The following is a 14,366-nucleotide window of genomic DNA, read 5'->3' as shown; positions in this document are numbered from 1 at the left end:
ATAGAAATTTATTTTATTTATTTGAACACCAGTTGAAAAATGTAGACATTAATTATGCAAAAAAGTTAGTTTTGCGAAAATATCATACAACATTAGCGCAGAGGACATTTTATCATTCTAAATGCACTGATTTTCTTTTAAACTACACTTCCCATCATTCCTAGAGGGTAACACGTTTGATGACGTTTTTCCAACATGGCGGCCCACTGTAGCTGTCACACTGAAGTAACTTACACAATCTACTGTAGAATTGACTGTTTCTAAAAACTGAATTTGTGCTTTTGAATGACGATTTGAATCTTTGTTCCTGTTCGACATGAAGTTTAAAGACATGGCTTCTCTGTTGAGGAATAGCGTGCGCTGATAGAGAGGATGCGTCAGTCTCTGTTTAGATCGCACGGGCTCTTTCTGCCCTTTATCAAACGCTGTCCTGAGATTAAAATATGCCGCATTAAGCGCAGATCTCAGGGCTGTGTGAGCACATGTACAGTCATCAGACACAGATGGATGAAAAGCATCAGTCCTGTCAGAGACTTCAGCTCTAATGCGTCTGAGAAGGTAAATGTGTTGCTTTGACCTGTTTTTGCCCTCAGTCGACACATATATGACGTATAAGGATGTAACGGACCGTTACACAAAATAACGGCGCGGCACTTACCGCGGTAATATTTCAATGTTTTTTGTTTTTATTAAAGTGGTTTATTATGGAAGCTTGTTCCCAACCACATAATACAACAATTTAAAAGATAATTGTGACTTGTTCCTCAGAATTGCTACTTAATATCACGCAATTCTGACTTTATAACACGTAAATGCGACTATAGATCACGCCATTCTGACTTTTTCTCAGAATTGCGAGTTTATCGTGCAATTCCTTCTTTATAACTCATAATTGCGAGATGTAAATTCACAATTACGAGAAAAAAAGTCAGAATTGTGAGATAAAAAGTCGCAATTACCTTTTTAATTTTTATTCTGTGGTGGAATCAAGCTTACCAAACTACGTCTGTCTTTAAATAAAAACTTCTGCTGCAACACACACTGAGATTTGAACATAGTAGCAAAATATTTTAGAGTAAGTTTCTAAAAAACTTAGACTATGTTCACCATTATGCCCCTAATAATCTGTTATGATTTTACAGTAGAATCTATGGGCGAAATGTTTTTAAAAGTTTCCGCAACTGTATGTTAAATTAGAGTTCTTTGACTGTTACAGGACAGTTTCGACATGTCTGAGTTTCCGGTGGAGAGAATTCGCAATTTCAGCATCATCGCTCACATAGATCATGGCAAGAGCACTTTAGCTGACCGACTGCTGGAGATCACAGGTGATTCACTGTAACACATCCAAGACAGGAGAGATTTCCCTGTGAATTATGTAAAATTGTTTCTTTCTTTCTCGTGATTGTGTGCGCAGGTGCCATTGCAAAGACCGCGAGTAACAAGCAGGTTCTGGATAAACTGCAGGTGGAGAGAGAGAGAGGAATCACTGTTAAAGCTCAGACTGCCTCGCTCTTCTATCAGCACGACGGACAGACGTACCTGCTCAATCTCATCGACACACCTGTGAGATGACAATGATGCACAGATATCGTGTAATAGAGCTGTTTGTGGATGTAAAAGGTCTGCAAAGTTATTTTCTCCTAAAAGAAAGAAGTCTTTCTGAACTGAAACGAGTCGTCAGTAATTCAGTCTCACTTTCTATGTAGGTTTGTAACTAATTAGCATAATGCCAGCCTGTGGTCTTGATTGGCTGAGCAGCGACTCTTAGCTCCGCCTTCAAACACTGTAGTTTATCTGAAGACGCTGTTTTCGTATCACTGTGATCAAGAGCTGAGATTCGGATATGATAATGAGTGTTTGCTTTCTGACCAATCACAGCAGAGCAGCTCTCAGAGAGGCGGGGCTTAGAGAGACTGAGAGGAAAGAGCTGGAGATTAAGAGAGAATAAAGTGTTTTTGATCTTGGATGAATGTGAACCTGTTGTAGGAGACTCTAAAATAACATTAGGAGCTTTTAAAAAATGTATAATGGGGCACTTTAAATCTGTATAATTTTAGTGGTTCCACTATTTTTCAGGGCCATGTTGACTTCAGCTATGAAGTATCTCGCTCCATATCCGCTTGCCAAGGAGTTCTGCTCATTGTAGATGCAAATCAGGTAATACACTTTATTAATGACACTTTCATATATTTAATGATTTACAGAAGATTAAACACAGTAGAAACACAGTTTTTTTTTTATTTTTTACCCTATTTTAGTTTCAGAACATATGCATATACCAGGGTTATGTATATACTATTATAGAATTTATTAATATTTTTAATTAGCTTTTATTTTTATGTATATATTAGGGCTGTCAAACGATTAATCGCATCCAAAATAAAAACTTGTGTTTACATAATATATGTGGGTGCATTGTGTATAATTATTTTATATATATAAATACACACATGTGCATTTATATATTTAAAAAATATTTTCATGTATATAGATTTATATATAATTTATATTATATATAAATATAAATAATATTTTTTTTAAATACATGCATGTGTGTGCATTTATATATATATATATATACAGAATAATTATGCACAGTGCACCCACATATATTATGTAAACACAAACTTTTATTTTGGATGCGATTAATTGTTTGACAGCCCTTATATCATTTTGGTTGTTATGTGCTTTTATTTTTTTCTAATATTTCTATTTATCTTTAATTTCAGTGTTAGTAATATTAGCATTTCAGCTTCATTGGGAACAGTAATAAATTATTTTTATTTCAACAATAACAACACTGGCACATACTCGCATATATCAGCAGAAATAAACGATCGTTACTAGAAAACTGCAGGCTTTTTTAATTGACATTAAAAGTAAAAAAAATAATTTTTTTCTTTCTCCAATTCAAAGGGGATTCAAGCGCAAACAGTCGCCAACTTCTACTTGGCTTTCGAGGCTCAACTAACGATCATCCCTGTGATCAACAAGGTAGAATGACTGTAAACGCGTTTCTTACACGCACGGCAGAAATGTCTTCACATCAAGTAGGAAAACCATAAATGTTGCTCCTAATAGTTTTTATTATATTTGGACCACATGATCTTTATTAATCTAAATATATTTGCATGTGCATTCATTGATTTTTTTATTAATCTGAATGCTTTTACGACGGTTTTATATTATGTATTGTGTAGGGCTGTCAAACGATTAATCGCGATTAATCGCATCCAAAATAAAAGTTTGTGTTTATATAATATATGTGTGTGCACTGTGTATAATTATTATATATATATAAATACACACACATGCTTGTATATATTTAAGAAATATTTTCATATATAATTTATTATATTATTATTTATTTTTTCTTAAATATACATGCATGTGTGTGTATTTATATATATACAAAATAATTATACACAGTGCACACACATATATTATGTAAACACAAACTTTTATTTTGGATGCGATTAATCGTTTGACAGACCTAGTATTATGTCATCATGTTTTATTTAATGTAAGGATCGTTAGTCATTTTCACATTGACTCAAACACCATCAAATGTCGGTTCTTTCGCCGTTTGTCATTTTAACGAGTTGTTTTAATCGTCAGATTGATTTGAAAAATGCTGATCCAGAGCGGGTGGAAAAGCAGATTGAAAAGGTTTTTGACATCCCCAGGGAAGAGTGTATCAAGGTGAGAGTTCAGATGTTTGTCTTCATAACAGCACTTTAATATTTGTAGTAATTGTGGCGATCTTTCCCTGCAGATCTCGGCGAAACTCGGCACAAACGTGGATCAAGTCCTCCGAGAGGTGGTGAAGCGGATTCCTCCGTGAGTATCGGTCACGCTTCTCCACAAGAGGTCGCTGTGAGAGAGAAGATCAGCACACACTGATTATCATTGAGTGTCAGGACACATGCACACCCAAAGCCCACAATGAATCAGCGTCACATGATCCTTCAGAAATCACTCTAATATGATGATTTGCTGCTCATGGGACATTTATGATGATCATATTTTGGCAGAAACTGTCATACATTTTATTTTTTTAGAATTCAAAGTTCATAAAAACTGAAATATGATCTTTTATTACATTATAAATGTCTTTACTGTCACTAAATTGTCCGCAAACAAAAATATAAATAATGCTAGTGTTTGTTGTAATGTTTTTATGCTGATTGAAAAATTCAGCAAAACTGTGTTGTATTTCACTAATGATAATGATAATGCTTAATTTAGTTGTAAATGGCAGATTAGGGTCCAATTCTCACTATTAACTAAACATTTTGCCTCAATAAACTCCTTATTACTGCTTATTATAGTCCATATGTGCTTTATAAGTATTAATAAACAGCTGCATGATAATTAACAATAGTGAGAATTGAACTCTAAACTTAAAGTTTTATCAAAAATGCTTGATTTGTTTCAGAAGCACAAAATTACATTATACATTTAGTGGCATTTTTAGTTACTATTAATCTTAAAAGCTAAAATAGTGTATCGGGAAGTGAGTGAATCAGGAAAGCTTCGGTTTATTGTGGTAAATCCTCATATGTCATGTGCTTTTCTGGAAACCTGCTCATCTTCATTCCCTACAGTGTATTTTTGTTCGGTATGTTGTTGGGTTACACTTTATTTTAAGATGTCCTTGTTACAGTGTGATTTACAAGTACTGAGCGATATTAATTAACAACATCTACTCACTGTATATTTAGAGTTAGGGTTTGTAATTATGCATAATTTGGTTACGCTATATGAGTAATATTAAGTAACTACATGTTCGTACTATAGGGTTAGGGTAAACTTACTTGCATGTAATTATGCATAATTTATAGGGCTGTCAAACGATTAATCGCATCCAAAATAAAAGTTTGTGTTTACATAATATATGTGGGTGCACTGTGTATAATTAATTTGTGTATATATATATAAATACACACACATGCATGTATATTTAAGAAAAAAAATATTATTTATATATAATAAAAATTGTATATAAATCTATATACAGTATATTCATGAAAATATTTCTTAAATATATACAAGCATGTGTGTGTATTTATATATATATAGAATAATTATACACAGTGCACCCACATATATTATGCAAACACAAACTTTGTTTGGACTGTCGAAATTAAGTGGAATTTGATTTTCTAAAAAGCAAATCCACGTTATTATGTTCCCTGTGTGCTTCAGTCCGACGGCGCGAGTGGACGATCCGTTCATGGCGCTCGTGTTCGACTCCACGTTCGATCACTACAGAGGCGTAGTGGCCAACATCGCCGTGTTCGGCGGACGCGTGTCCAGGGGAGACCGGGTCGTCTCGGCACACCTGGGGAAGTCTTATGAGGTCAACGAGCTGGGCGTCCTGAGACCCGACCCACACCCGACCCAAACACTGTGAGCCTGTACACATCATCCACTCATTCACCTCAACATCAACTATCATAACTGCTTTTTATATAGAGAAAACATTTAATAACTGTATCGTTATTTAATAGTTATGTGTTTGGGGGCAGATTTAATTTTTACTTTGGTTTTAATTCGCTTTTATTTTTATATTTTTAGTCATTTATGTTATGTTATGTGCTTTTGCCATTTTATTAGCTTTTAAAAAACAATTAAACTATTGCTATTTACGTTTAATTTTATTTCAGTTCTACATTTGATATATTTTCATGTAGTAATTTTAGTGCTTAAACGTATCCAAGGCAACAATTTAGTATAATTTTTTCCCAACTAATATATATATATATATATTTAATTTGATTTCAACTTTATTTCAATTAACAGAAATGTTTTTAAAAGTTTTAGTTGACGACAAAAACCCTGTCTAGGAAAAAAAAAAGTTTCTCGATTTTGAGAAAAAAAAATGAATGAGAAATAAAAATGTTAAGATTTAAATTTTACTTTGGTTTTAATTAGCTTTTATTTTTATATTTTTAGTTTTTGTGTTATTAATATTAAAATTGTGTTTTGGAGGCACAATAATTTTAGTTTTCGTGTTAATTTTAGTTTAGCTTTTAGTCATCTTGTTATGTGCTTTTGTCATTTTATTAGTTTAAAAAAAAATTAAGCTATTGCTATTTAGGTTTAATTTATTTTTATTTCAGTTCTACATTTGATATATTTTCATGTAGTAATTTTAGTGCTTAAACTTATCCAAGGCAACATTTTAGTATAATTTTTTCCCAACTAATATATATATATATATATATATATATTTAATTTGATTTCAACTTTATTTCAATTAACAGAAATGTTTTTAAAAGTTTTAGTTGACGACAAAAACCCTGTGTAGAAATAAAAAAGTTTCACGATTTTGAAAATGAATGATAAATAAAAATATAAAAGATTCTGCAGACTCCTGGTTGAAAACCGAGGCCTTAAAAGATAACCAAGCAAATATTCAATTAATTCAGTGCTTATGTTTATGGCAGAAATAGAATCATATGTTGAAAAAAAACAAAAAGGCATCTTAAAAACCTTCCAAACTACATATACACACCCTAAGAAGGAATGTTTCAGGCAGTCTCTGTAAGTTGCGCTAGCTTAACCTTTGACCTTTTGTCCTCAGGTATGCCGGTCAGGTGGGTTACATCATCGCAGGGATGAAGGAAGTGAAGGAGGCTCAGATTGGAGACACACTTTACCTGCAGAAACAGCCTGTGGAGGCGCTGCCGGGGTTCAAACCGGCTAAAGCCATGGTGTTCGCTGGTGTGTGTGTGTGTGTGCTAAACTAATATTACACAGTATAATCTGCTGTTTTCACATCTTCGTCTCTCTTCAGTGTGTAATGTTGCAGTTTGAGCAGTGTTTCTGAACTCCTGAAACGCCTCCATTGTAGTCTGGAGTTTCTCCCGGGAACGAACACGTCACAATATTCCTCATTATAATAATTCATGCGCAGAATAAAGGGGCGGGGCCTGGTTGAGTTAGTTAGTAGTGTGTTAAACTGGCGGTTATGGGAAGGGGCGGGACTTTCCCCAAACACACTCGAAGCGCTCGACCACAATCACAACACACTGATCCAGCCGACCAATCAGAGCACAGTGTGCTTTCAGAAGGAGGAGACAGGAAGTAAACAGAGCGTTACTGACAGACTGGGAAGAGAGGAGCCGCAACAATGGAGAATATGAGGAGAATAATCATGAAACCTGTTCTAGTAGAGCCTGAAACACATCAAGACTGTGTGTTAGAGTATAATATGGGCTTGTTGAGGGTTGGGAATAAGTTGTGTAACTCTTTCAGGCATGTATCCCATGGACCAATCAGATTACACCGCCCTGCGAAGCGCTGTGGAGAAACTGACTCTGAATGACTCCAGCGTGACCGTTCAGCGGGACAGTAGTTTGGCTTTGGGAGCCGGATGGAGGTTTGTACACACACACACACACACGGTCACTGAGTTCATCGCTCAGTCGTGTCGTTTCACTATTTAAAGGTGCAGTGTGTGATTTTTAGCGCCATCTAGTGGTGAGGTTACGAATCGCACCCAACAGAATTTATGGTGGCCGACAGAAAGTGACGTCATCTTCTGAGACAGCAGAGAGTAGCAACGAGGTTATAAATTACGAAATTATTTTTAGTCAATTATTCAATAAAACGATATGTTATTGCGAATATTATTGTTGCTTGTTCATTATTGTGTCAGTGTTTTATTCGCTGACCATAACATAGTGATGAAATAAGTTCAGGGCTACCGTAGAAACATGTCGATGGAAGCGGACCCGCGGTGTGTGTAGAGAGAAACGCCTCATTCTAAGCTAATAAACACATAATGGTTCATTATGTAATGTCTTTATAACCCACTGGAAACATAGTTATATGATATTGCATTTCTGTCAACAGATGCTCCAAAATAGTACACACTGCACCTTTAAGGTACATTTCTCTGTCTGTCTCTCTCAGGCTGGGGTTTCTGGGTCTTCTGCACATGGAGGTGTTCAACCAGCGTTTAGAGCAGGAATATAACGCGTCGGTCATAATAACGGCTCCGACTGTCCCGTACAAGGCTGTGCTGGCGTCTGCCAAACTCATAAAGGTGAGACTCTACAACCAGAACACCTCAAAATCCACCCAGAATACCTTAAAGGAGTAGTTCACTTCAGAATTAAAATTTCCTGATAATTTACTCATCTTAGATGTTCATGTCTTTCTTTCTTCAGTTGAATAAAATTATGTTTTTGAGGAACACACTCCAGGGTTTCTCTATATAGTGTCTTCAATGGGGTCCAAACGGGTCGAAGGTCCAGATGTGAGTTTCAGTGCAGCTTCAAAGTCTCGACACGATCCAGCCGAGGAATAAGAGTCTGATCTAGACAAACCAGCCGACATTTATAACAAAAATAACCATTTATATACTTTTTAACCGCTAATGCTGGTCTTGCACGAGCTGTGATGCGACGCACATTACGTAATCAGGTTGAAAGGTCAAGCGTAAGTACAGGCCTGTGTTCATAAAGCGAATGTGTCTTAATGGCGAAGGTCAAATGCCATTAAAAAACGGTAAAACAACGATGTTGGAGGAGATAATTAGTACCATACATTTCTCAACCGGAACACGCGTGAACTTTCAACCTGATGACGTAATGTGTGTCGGTGACTCTCTCGTTCGTCAAAATGAACGAATCTTTTTCAGAGTCAATTCGTTAGTTTCTTTCGTTAAATGAACCAAATGACTCGGAAAAAGATTCAAACAGGAGAGTCACGAACAGAGCAAGGCGAGCATTTGAGCTTATAAAACTTAAACTTTGTTATTTTTTTATTTTTGAAATGAGCGATCGTTTCGCTTGATAAGACCCTTATTCATCGTCTGGAATCGTTTAAAGCCCTTTGAAGCTGCACTGAAACTCTCATTTGGACCTTGAACCGTTTGGACCCCATTGAAGTCCATTATATGGAGAAAATCCTGGAATGTTTTCATCAAAAACCTTCATTTCTTTTCGACTGAAGAAAGAAAGACGTGGACATCTTGGATGACATGGGGGTGAGTAAATTATCAGCAAAAGTTTTTTTTTTTAAAGTGAACTACTCCTTTAAGACCTTATTAACCGTGTGCAGGAAGTATGCAGGAATGTATATGCATTTATAATACGGCACGGCAGTTAGCGGTTCATTGATATATGAACGTTTGCGGGTCGAAGAGTCGATTCCTCAGTTGAGTGTGTTTTTGTAGGAACACGGTGAGGAAGTGATCACCATCATCAACCCTGCTCACTTCCCAGAGAGGGCGCTGGTGGAGCAGTATCTGGAGCCCATGGTGATGGGAACCATCATCGCACCCGACGACTTCATTGGGAAGATCATGAGTCTGTGTCAGGTGAGATTCGCTGACTGCAAAAGAAGATTTGCTTAGTATTTGTGTCTTGAGTCCAGTCCAAATATCTAAAAATCCTTAAATCAAGAAGCATTTACTAGATGAGTCTTGTTTTCTAGAGGAAAAAATCTATTTTTTTGCTTAAAGGTACAATATGTAAGAATTTTGTAATAAAATATCCCAAATATTTCCTGCCGTTATATACTTACAATATCCCAAAAGTTCCCAAAGAAATAATGACATTGTAACCATGGCGACAGACGTGGACAACTGATTCACTCATCCATAAACATTATTAGATCCATCGGCATGACGACAACTTCATAATTCTGCTTACAGTATGTGTCACCAACCTACGCCTTTGTTATTGTAAGAGGTTAGCGACCCCTAGTGGCGAAAACGATTGCATATTATAGCTTTAAAACAAGCAAAATGATCTGCCAATGGGGTAAGAGAAATAATGTTGTTTAGGTTTGAATTAACATTATTTTTCAGACCCCATTGGCAGATCATTTTGCTTGTTTTAAGCAAAAACTCACTTCATTTTCGTAACCCACAATGCAATTCTCTGCCTTGCTGAAGACCCGCAGGGCTGTTCAGAAGAACATGTTCTACATCGATGACCATCGAGTGATGATGAAGTACCTATTCCCTCTAAATGAGGTCGTTGTGGACTTTTACGACCAGCTCAAGTCCATGTCATCAGGATACGCCAGGTGAGCTCGCATGAATGAATAAATGTTTGAAGACGCCATATTACGCCCTTTCAAGAGTCTTGATGTAGTTTCAGGCTCTACTAGAACAGGTTTTCCTTCTTGAATGTTGATTATTCTCCTCATATTCTCCATTGTTGCGGCTCCTCTCTTCCCAGTCTGTCAGTAACGCTCAGGGGTGTGTGAACACCTAACTCAACCAAGCCCCGCCCGTTTATTGTCACTTCTGTAAATATGTTTACTATTTTTCCCCTAGTTTTGATTACGAGGATGCCGGATATGAACCCGCTGAACTGATTAAGATGGACTTCCTCCTCAACGGGCGGCCAGTGGAGGAACTCGCCATTATCGTTCATAAGTAAGTCTTGATCTCTTCATGATTAGATAGTGTTTGGTATTTTAAAGAAAATATTTAATTCAAGTTGATTGGTCAAACCGTTCTTGATTAACGGATGAACGAATTTGACGAAGAGCATGCCAAAGTAAACGTGAGGCTGTATCTTCGCAACGCTTTAGCCTATTTTGATCAAAATTGGTGTGTGTTCTGACAACCACGACCTGAGGTTACCTGCACAGTTTCGGCGTATTGTCACTTAGTGCTCAGGAGATATGAAAAATTGCGTATGAACTGGTCTCTTAAGATTCGGTGCAGCATGCCAAGTCAAACGTAACACAATTTCGCATATCAACCATTTTGGGCGTTGGCCATTTTGAATTTTGTCGTAAAATGTTATATTTTACGAACACATTGGCATATCTTCATGAAACTCAGTATGTCATCACCATGCCCTGGAGGTACTCTAAAAGTGTTGGGGCAGCGCCACATTGTGGTCAGAAATTAAGATTAAACTTCCAAATATGCTAATTACTTTATAGTCTTAATAAATTCCTTGGGTCATGCCGAGAACATAGATACCAATGTTTCCATAGTCGGAAACTTCTAAACTACTGAACTTCTAAACTACGTTGGCGAAACGTTACCGTTTTTGTATATCGCATCAGCAAAGTTTAGGCGTGATGCCAAACAACTCTGAGCCTGTATCTCTGCAATGCTTCGGCATATTGACACCAAACTTTGTGTCATTGTCATCCTAGTCTGACCACACCACATCATTTTGGTCACAGCGCCACCTATTGGTGAAAAGTGATAAACCATTAAATCTATATTTATGATTTTCAGGCATTTTGTCTTTAATTGCTCAGTTGGTCTGACGCCTCCCATCCATACTAGCATGACTTATCGTGTCGTCTTTGTGCTTGGCCGCTTAATTGCTGCTTGCAGCCATATTTTTAATGTATTACCGTATTCATAAACACACTGGTTTGTAGAACAAACCGTTTTACTGTTTACTGCACTTATTCTTAACATCTTCCCCGTTTGTGGTGCGATCGCTAGAAAACAATGAAACCAGCTCTGATTCGCTCTTGTGTTCAGAGAAAAAGCGTACAGTGCGGGAAAAGCCATATGTGAGAGACTGAAGGACTCGATCCCGAGACAGATGTTTGAGATCGCAGTGCAGGCGGCCATCGGCAGCAAGATCATCGCTCGAGAAACGTGAGTGTCGGACTGTGTGCGTAACACCAAATAACATGAAACCAGAGAATGTCACTCTCAGTAAACTTGGTTGCAGTTCCTCTCTGGGTCCACATGAGGGCGCTCACAGGACGAGTGCAGAATGAATGGAGGTCTATGGCGATATACCCCTCAAAATCTACTTTTCTCAGGCTATCATTTGTTGTCTAGTAATTTGAATGTTGTATTCGAAAGGAGATGCAAATAAATTACACATTGCTGGGTGTTAGATTTTTTAGAGTCACTTATTTGATAATTCCGATAATTCTTTATATTTGAAAGCTGATACCCGATATATTGGCCAATACAGATAATTCTTTATATATGAAAGCTGATAACCGATATATTGGCTGATACGGATAATTCTTTATATTTGAAAGCTGAGAACCGATATATTGGCCGACACCGATAAATCTTTATATTTGAAAGCCGATAACAGGTATAGGCTGATACCGATAATTCTATATATTTGAAAGCTGATAACAGATATATTGGCTGATACCGATAATTCTATATATTTGAAAGCTGATAACAGATATATTGGCTGATACCGATAATTCTATATATTTGAAAGCCGATAACCGATATATTGTCCGATACCAATAATTCTTTATATTTGAAAGCCGATAACCGATATATTGGCCGATACCGATAATTCTTTATATTTGAGAGCCGATAACCGATATATTGGCCGATACCTATAATTCTTTATATTTGAAAGCCGATAACCGATATATTGGCTGATACGGATAATTCTTTATATTTGAAAGCCGATAACCGATATATTTTCCGATACCGATAATTCTTTATATTTGAAAGCCGATAACCGACATATAGGCCGATACCGATAATCCTTTATATTTGAAAGCCGATAACCGATATATTGGCTGATAAATCTAAAACCAAATTTTTATATAATTTTTGAGAGCCTGATAACAAAAACAAAAGTCTCACCATGATAATGTTCTCATTATAATTGATGTTTTTAAGCAACTCTAATCATATTTCCACCAGTTCAAAAACATCACATTAAACAGTGCGCATCTGAAGGAAATAATGTTTTTTAATAACAATGAATAATTTTTTTTTTATTCAAAATAAACATATCACTTATTTGCTTTAAAAATACTTTTAAAATGTCAATGACGTCATACGACCAGAGATACTGCTTTACGGCAATCCTTCAGTCAATTTGGTGCTTTCGTGCTCTGCACTTTCTGCAGCCGACACAGGTAAACACACATGCACTAAAGTTCTTAATATTCTGGTCCGGATGCCATGATCCCATCAAGCAGTGTCTCTGGTCGTAATCAGTCCTTCACTGACCAACCATCGTTCTTTAGCAGAATGCTAGCAAGTTATGGGCAACAACAACTCAACCTGTAAGAATTCTAAAGGACATAAGTACTCGTTCATTCACCTTTCGACCTATAACCCATGTTGAACTCGCAAAACCTTCAATGAAATCTGAGATTTCTCAACGGCAATCAGGTGAAAGAGACACATTTAGCCGTTTAGCTCCATAGACTCCCATTCATTTTGCACTCGGACGATCGCCCCCCCAGTGGAACTCTGGTGGAACTACAACCAAAATTCGGTACAATAGGACTTAATAAGGTTTCTCCGTAGACGGGCTCTGCTAAAACCTAATACTCCTTATCCACGATTCGCTCTTTTAGGATCAAAGCATACCGGAAGAATGTTCTAGCAAAATGTGTAAGTACCTCTTCTCATATTGAAGTTGTTTAGCTTGATTAGCTGCTGATTCTTGATCTTTGTCTAGTACGGCGGCGACATTACACGGAAAATGAAACTGCTAAAGAAGCAGGCCGAAGGAAAGAAGAAAATGCGGCGCATTGGAAACATCGACGTCCCGAAAGACGCTTTCATCAGCGTCCTGAAGCGGACGTAGTGGAACATAATCCTGACAGACTGGGCTTGATTTGTGGACGTGAACATGCCAATGTAAAGTACGGTGATTGATTCAGAAATGCTATCAAGTTTATATAACGGAGTGATGTTATTCTGGGAGCGTAAAGTAGGTTTGATGAATTAATCTTCATGATGCTGAAACATTGCTGTTCTCTCAGTAGATTCAGAGAATGCAAGCTAAGGGTTTTCATTGGAAACGTTTAGACTGAGTGGATGTAGAAGTATTTGGCAGCTCTGTTTTCCTCATTGCAGTGGTTGTGCAGGGGTCTGTCTTCTGAAATGTTTCTGCTCCGTGTTTGAGCTGCTGAAATCAGGAATCTGACGAGACTAATCAAGAGTTTTATTTTGCATAAAGAAAATTATCCTTGTTTTGTCACACTGTGAATATTTATGAATATTGTCACAATATTCTCATTAGAATTGTGCCAGGGTTATTATGGTTAATTATAACTATTAAAAACATTTATGTTAATTGAAATAAAACTGAAATCAAATCAAATATTAGTTGCAAACATTACAAATAAATTTGCAAACAAATATATTAGTTACAAAAACCATAAATGAAACCTTAAATACTTAAAAAAAATATGAATAAAATTACAAAATTAAATGACTAATTTACAAAGTTAAAACAAAAAACAAGAGCTATGATAAAACTATATATAATATATATATATATATATATATATATATACTGTATATATGTGTGTGTGTGTGTGTATGTATATTATGGATGCACCGATATGAACATTTTGGCCGAGACCAATAATTCTTTATATTTCAAAGCTGATACCCGACATATAGGCCGATACCG

General features: G+C 36.5%; 1 protein-coding gene across 1 annotated transcript; it reads left to right on the top strand.

The window, feature by feature from the left end:
- Window positions 1-4: 4 nt before the first annotated feature.
- Window positions 5-13,920, top strand: guf1 (GTP binding elongation factor GUF1). The gene is made up of 17 exons (XM_039654995.2): window positions 5-558; window positions 1,217-1,328; window positions 1,418-1,566; window positions 2,080-2,160; window positions 2,920-2,997; window positions 3,622-3,705; window positions 3,779-3,843; window positions 5,212-5,415; window positions 6,593-6,732; window positions 7,267-7,390; window positions 7,927-8,059; window positions 9,194-9,337; window positions 9,917-10,050; window positions 10,304-10,405; window positions 11,483-11,602; window positions 13,300-13,336; window positions 13,404-13,920. The coding sequence occupies exons 1-17, from the start codon at window positions 373-375 to the stop codon at window positions 13,530-13,532; spliced, it is 2,022 nt and encodes a 673-aa protein (XP_039510929.2). The 5' UTR covers window positions 5-372; the 3' UTR covers window positions 13,533-13,920.
- The last annotated feature ends 446 nt before the right edge of the window (window positions 13,921-14,366 follow it).

Source organism: Pimephales promelas, chromosome 9, assembly GCF_988280905.1.
Source record: "Pimephales promelas chromosome 9, fPimPro1.hap1.1, whole genome shotgun sequence".
Classification (NCBI taxonomy): Eukaryota; Metazoa; Chordata; class Actinopteri; order Cypriniformes; family Leuciscidae; genus Pimephales; species Pimephales promelas.
The sequence above is the reverse complement of the archived record's forward strand: the minus strand, read 5'-3'. Positions and strand labels throughout refer to the sequence as shown.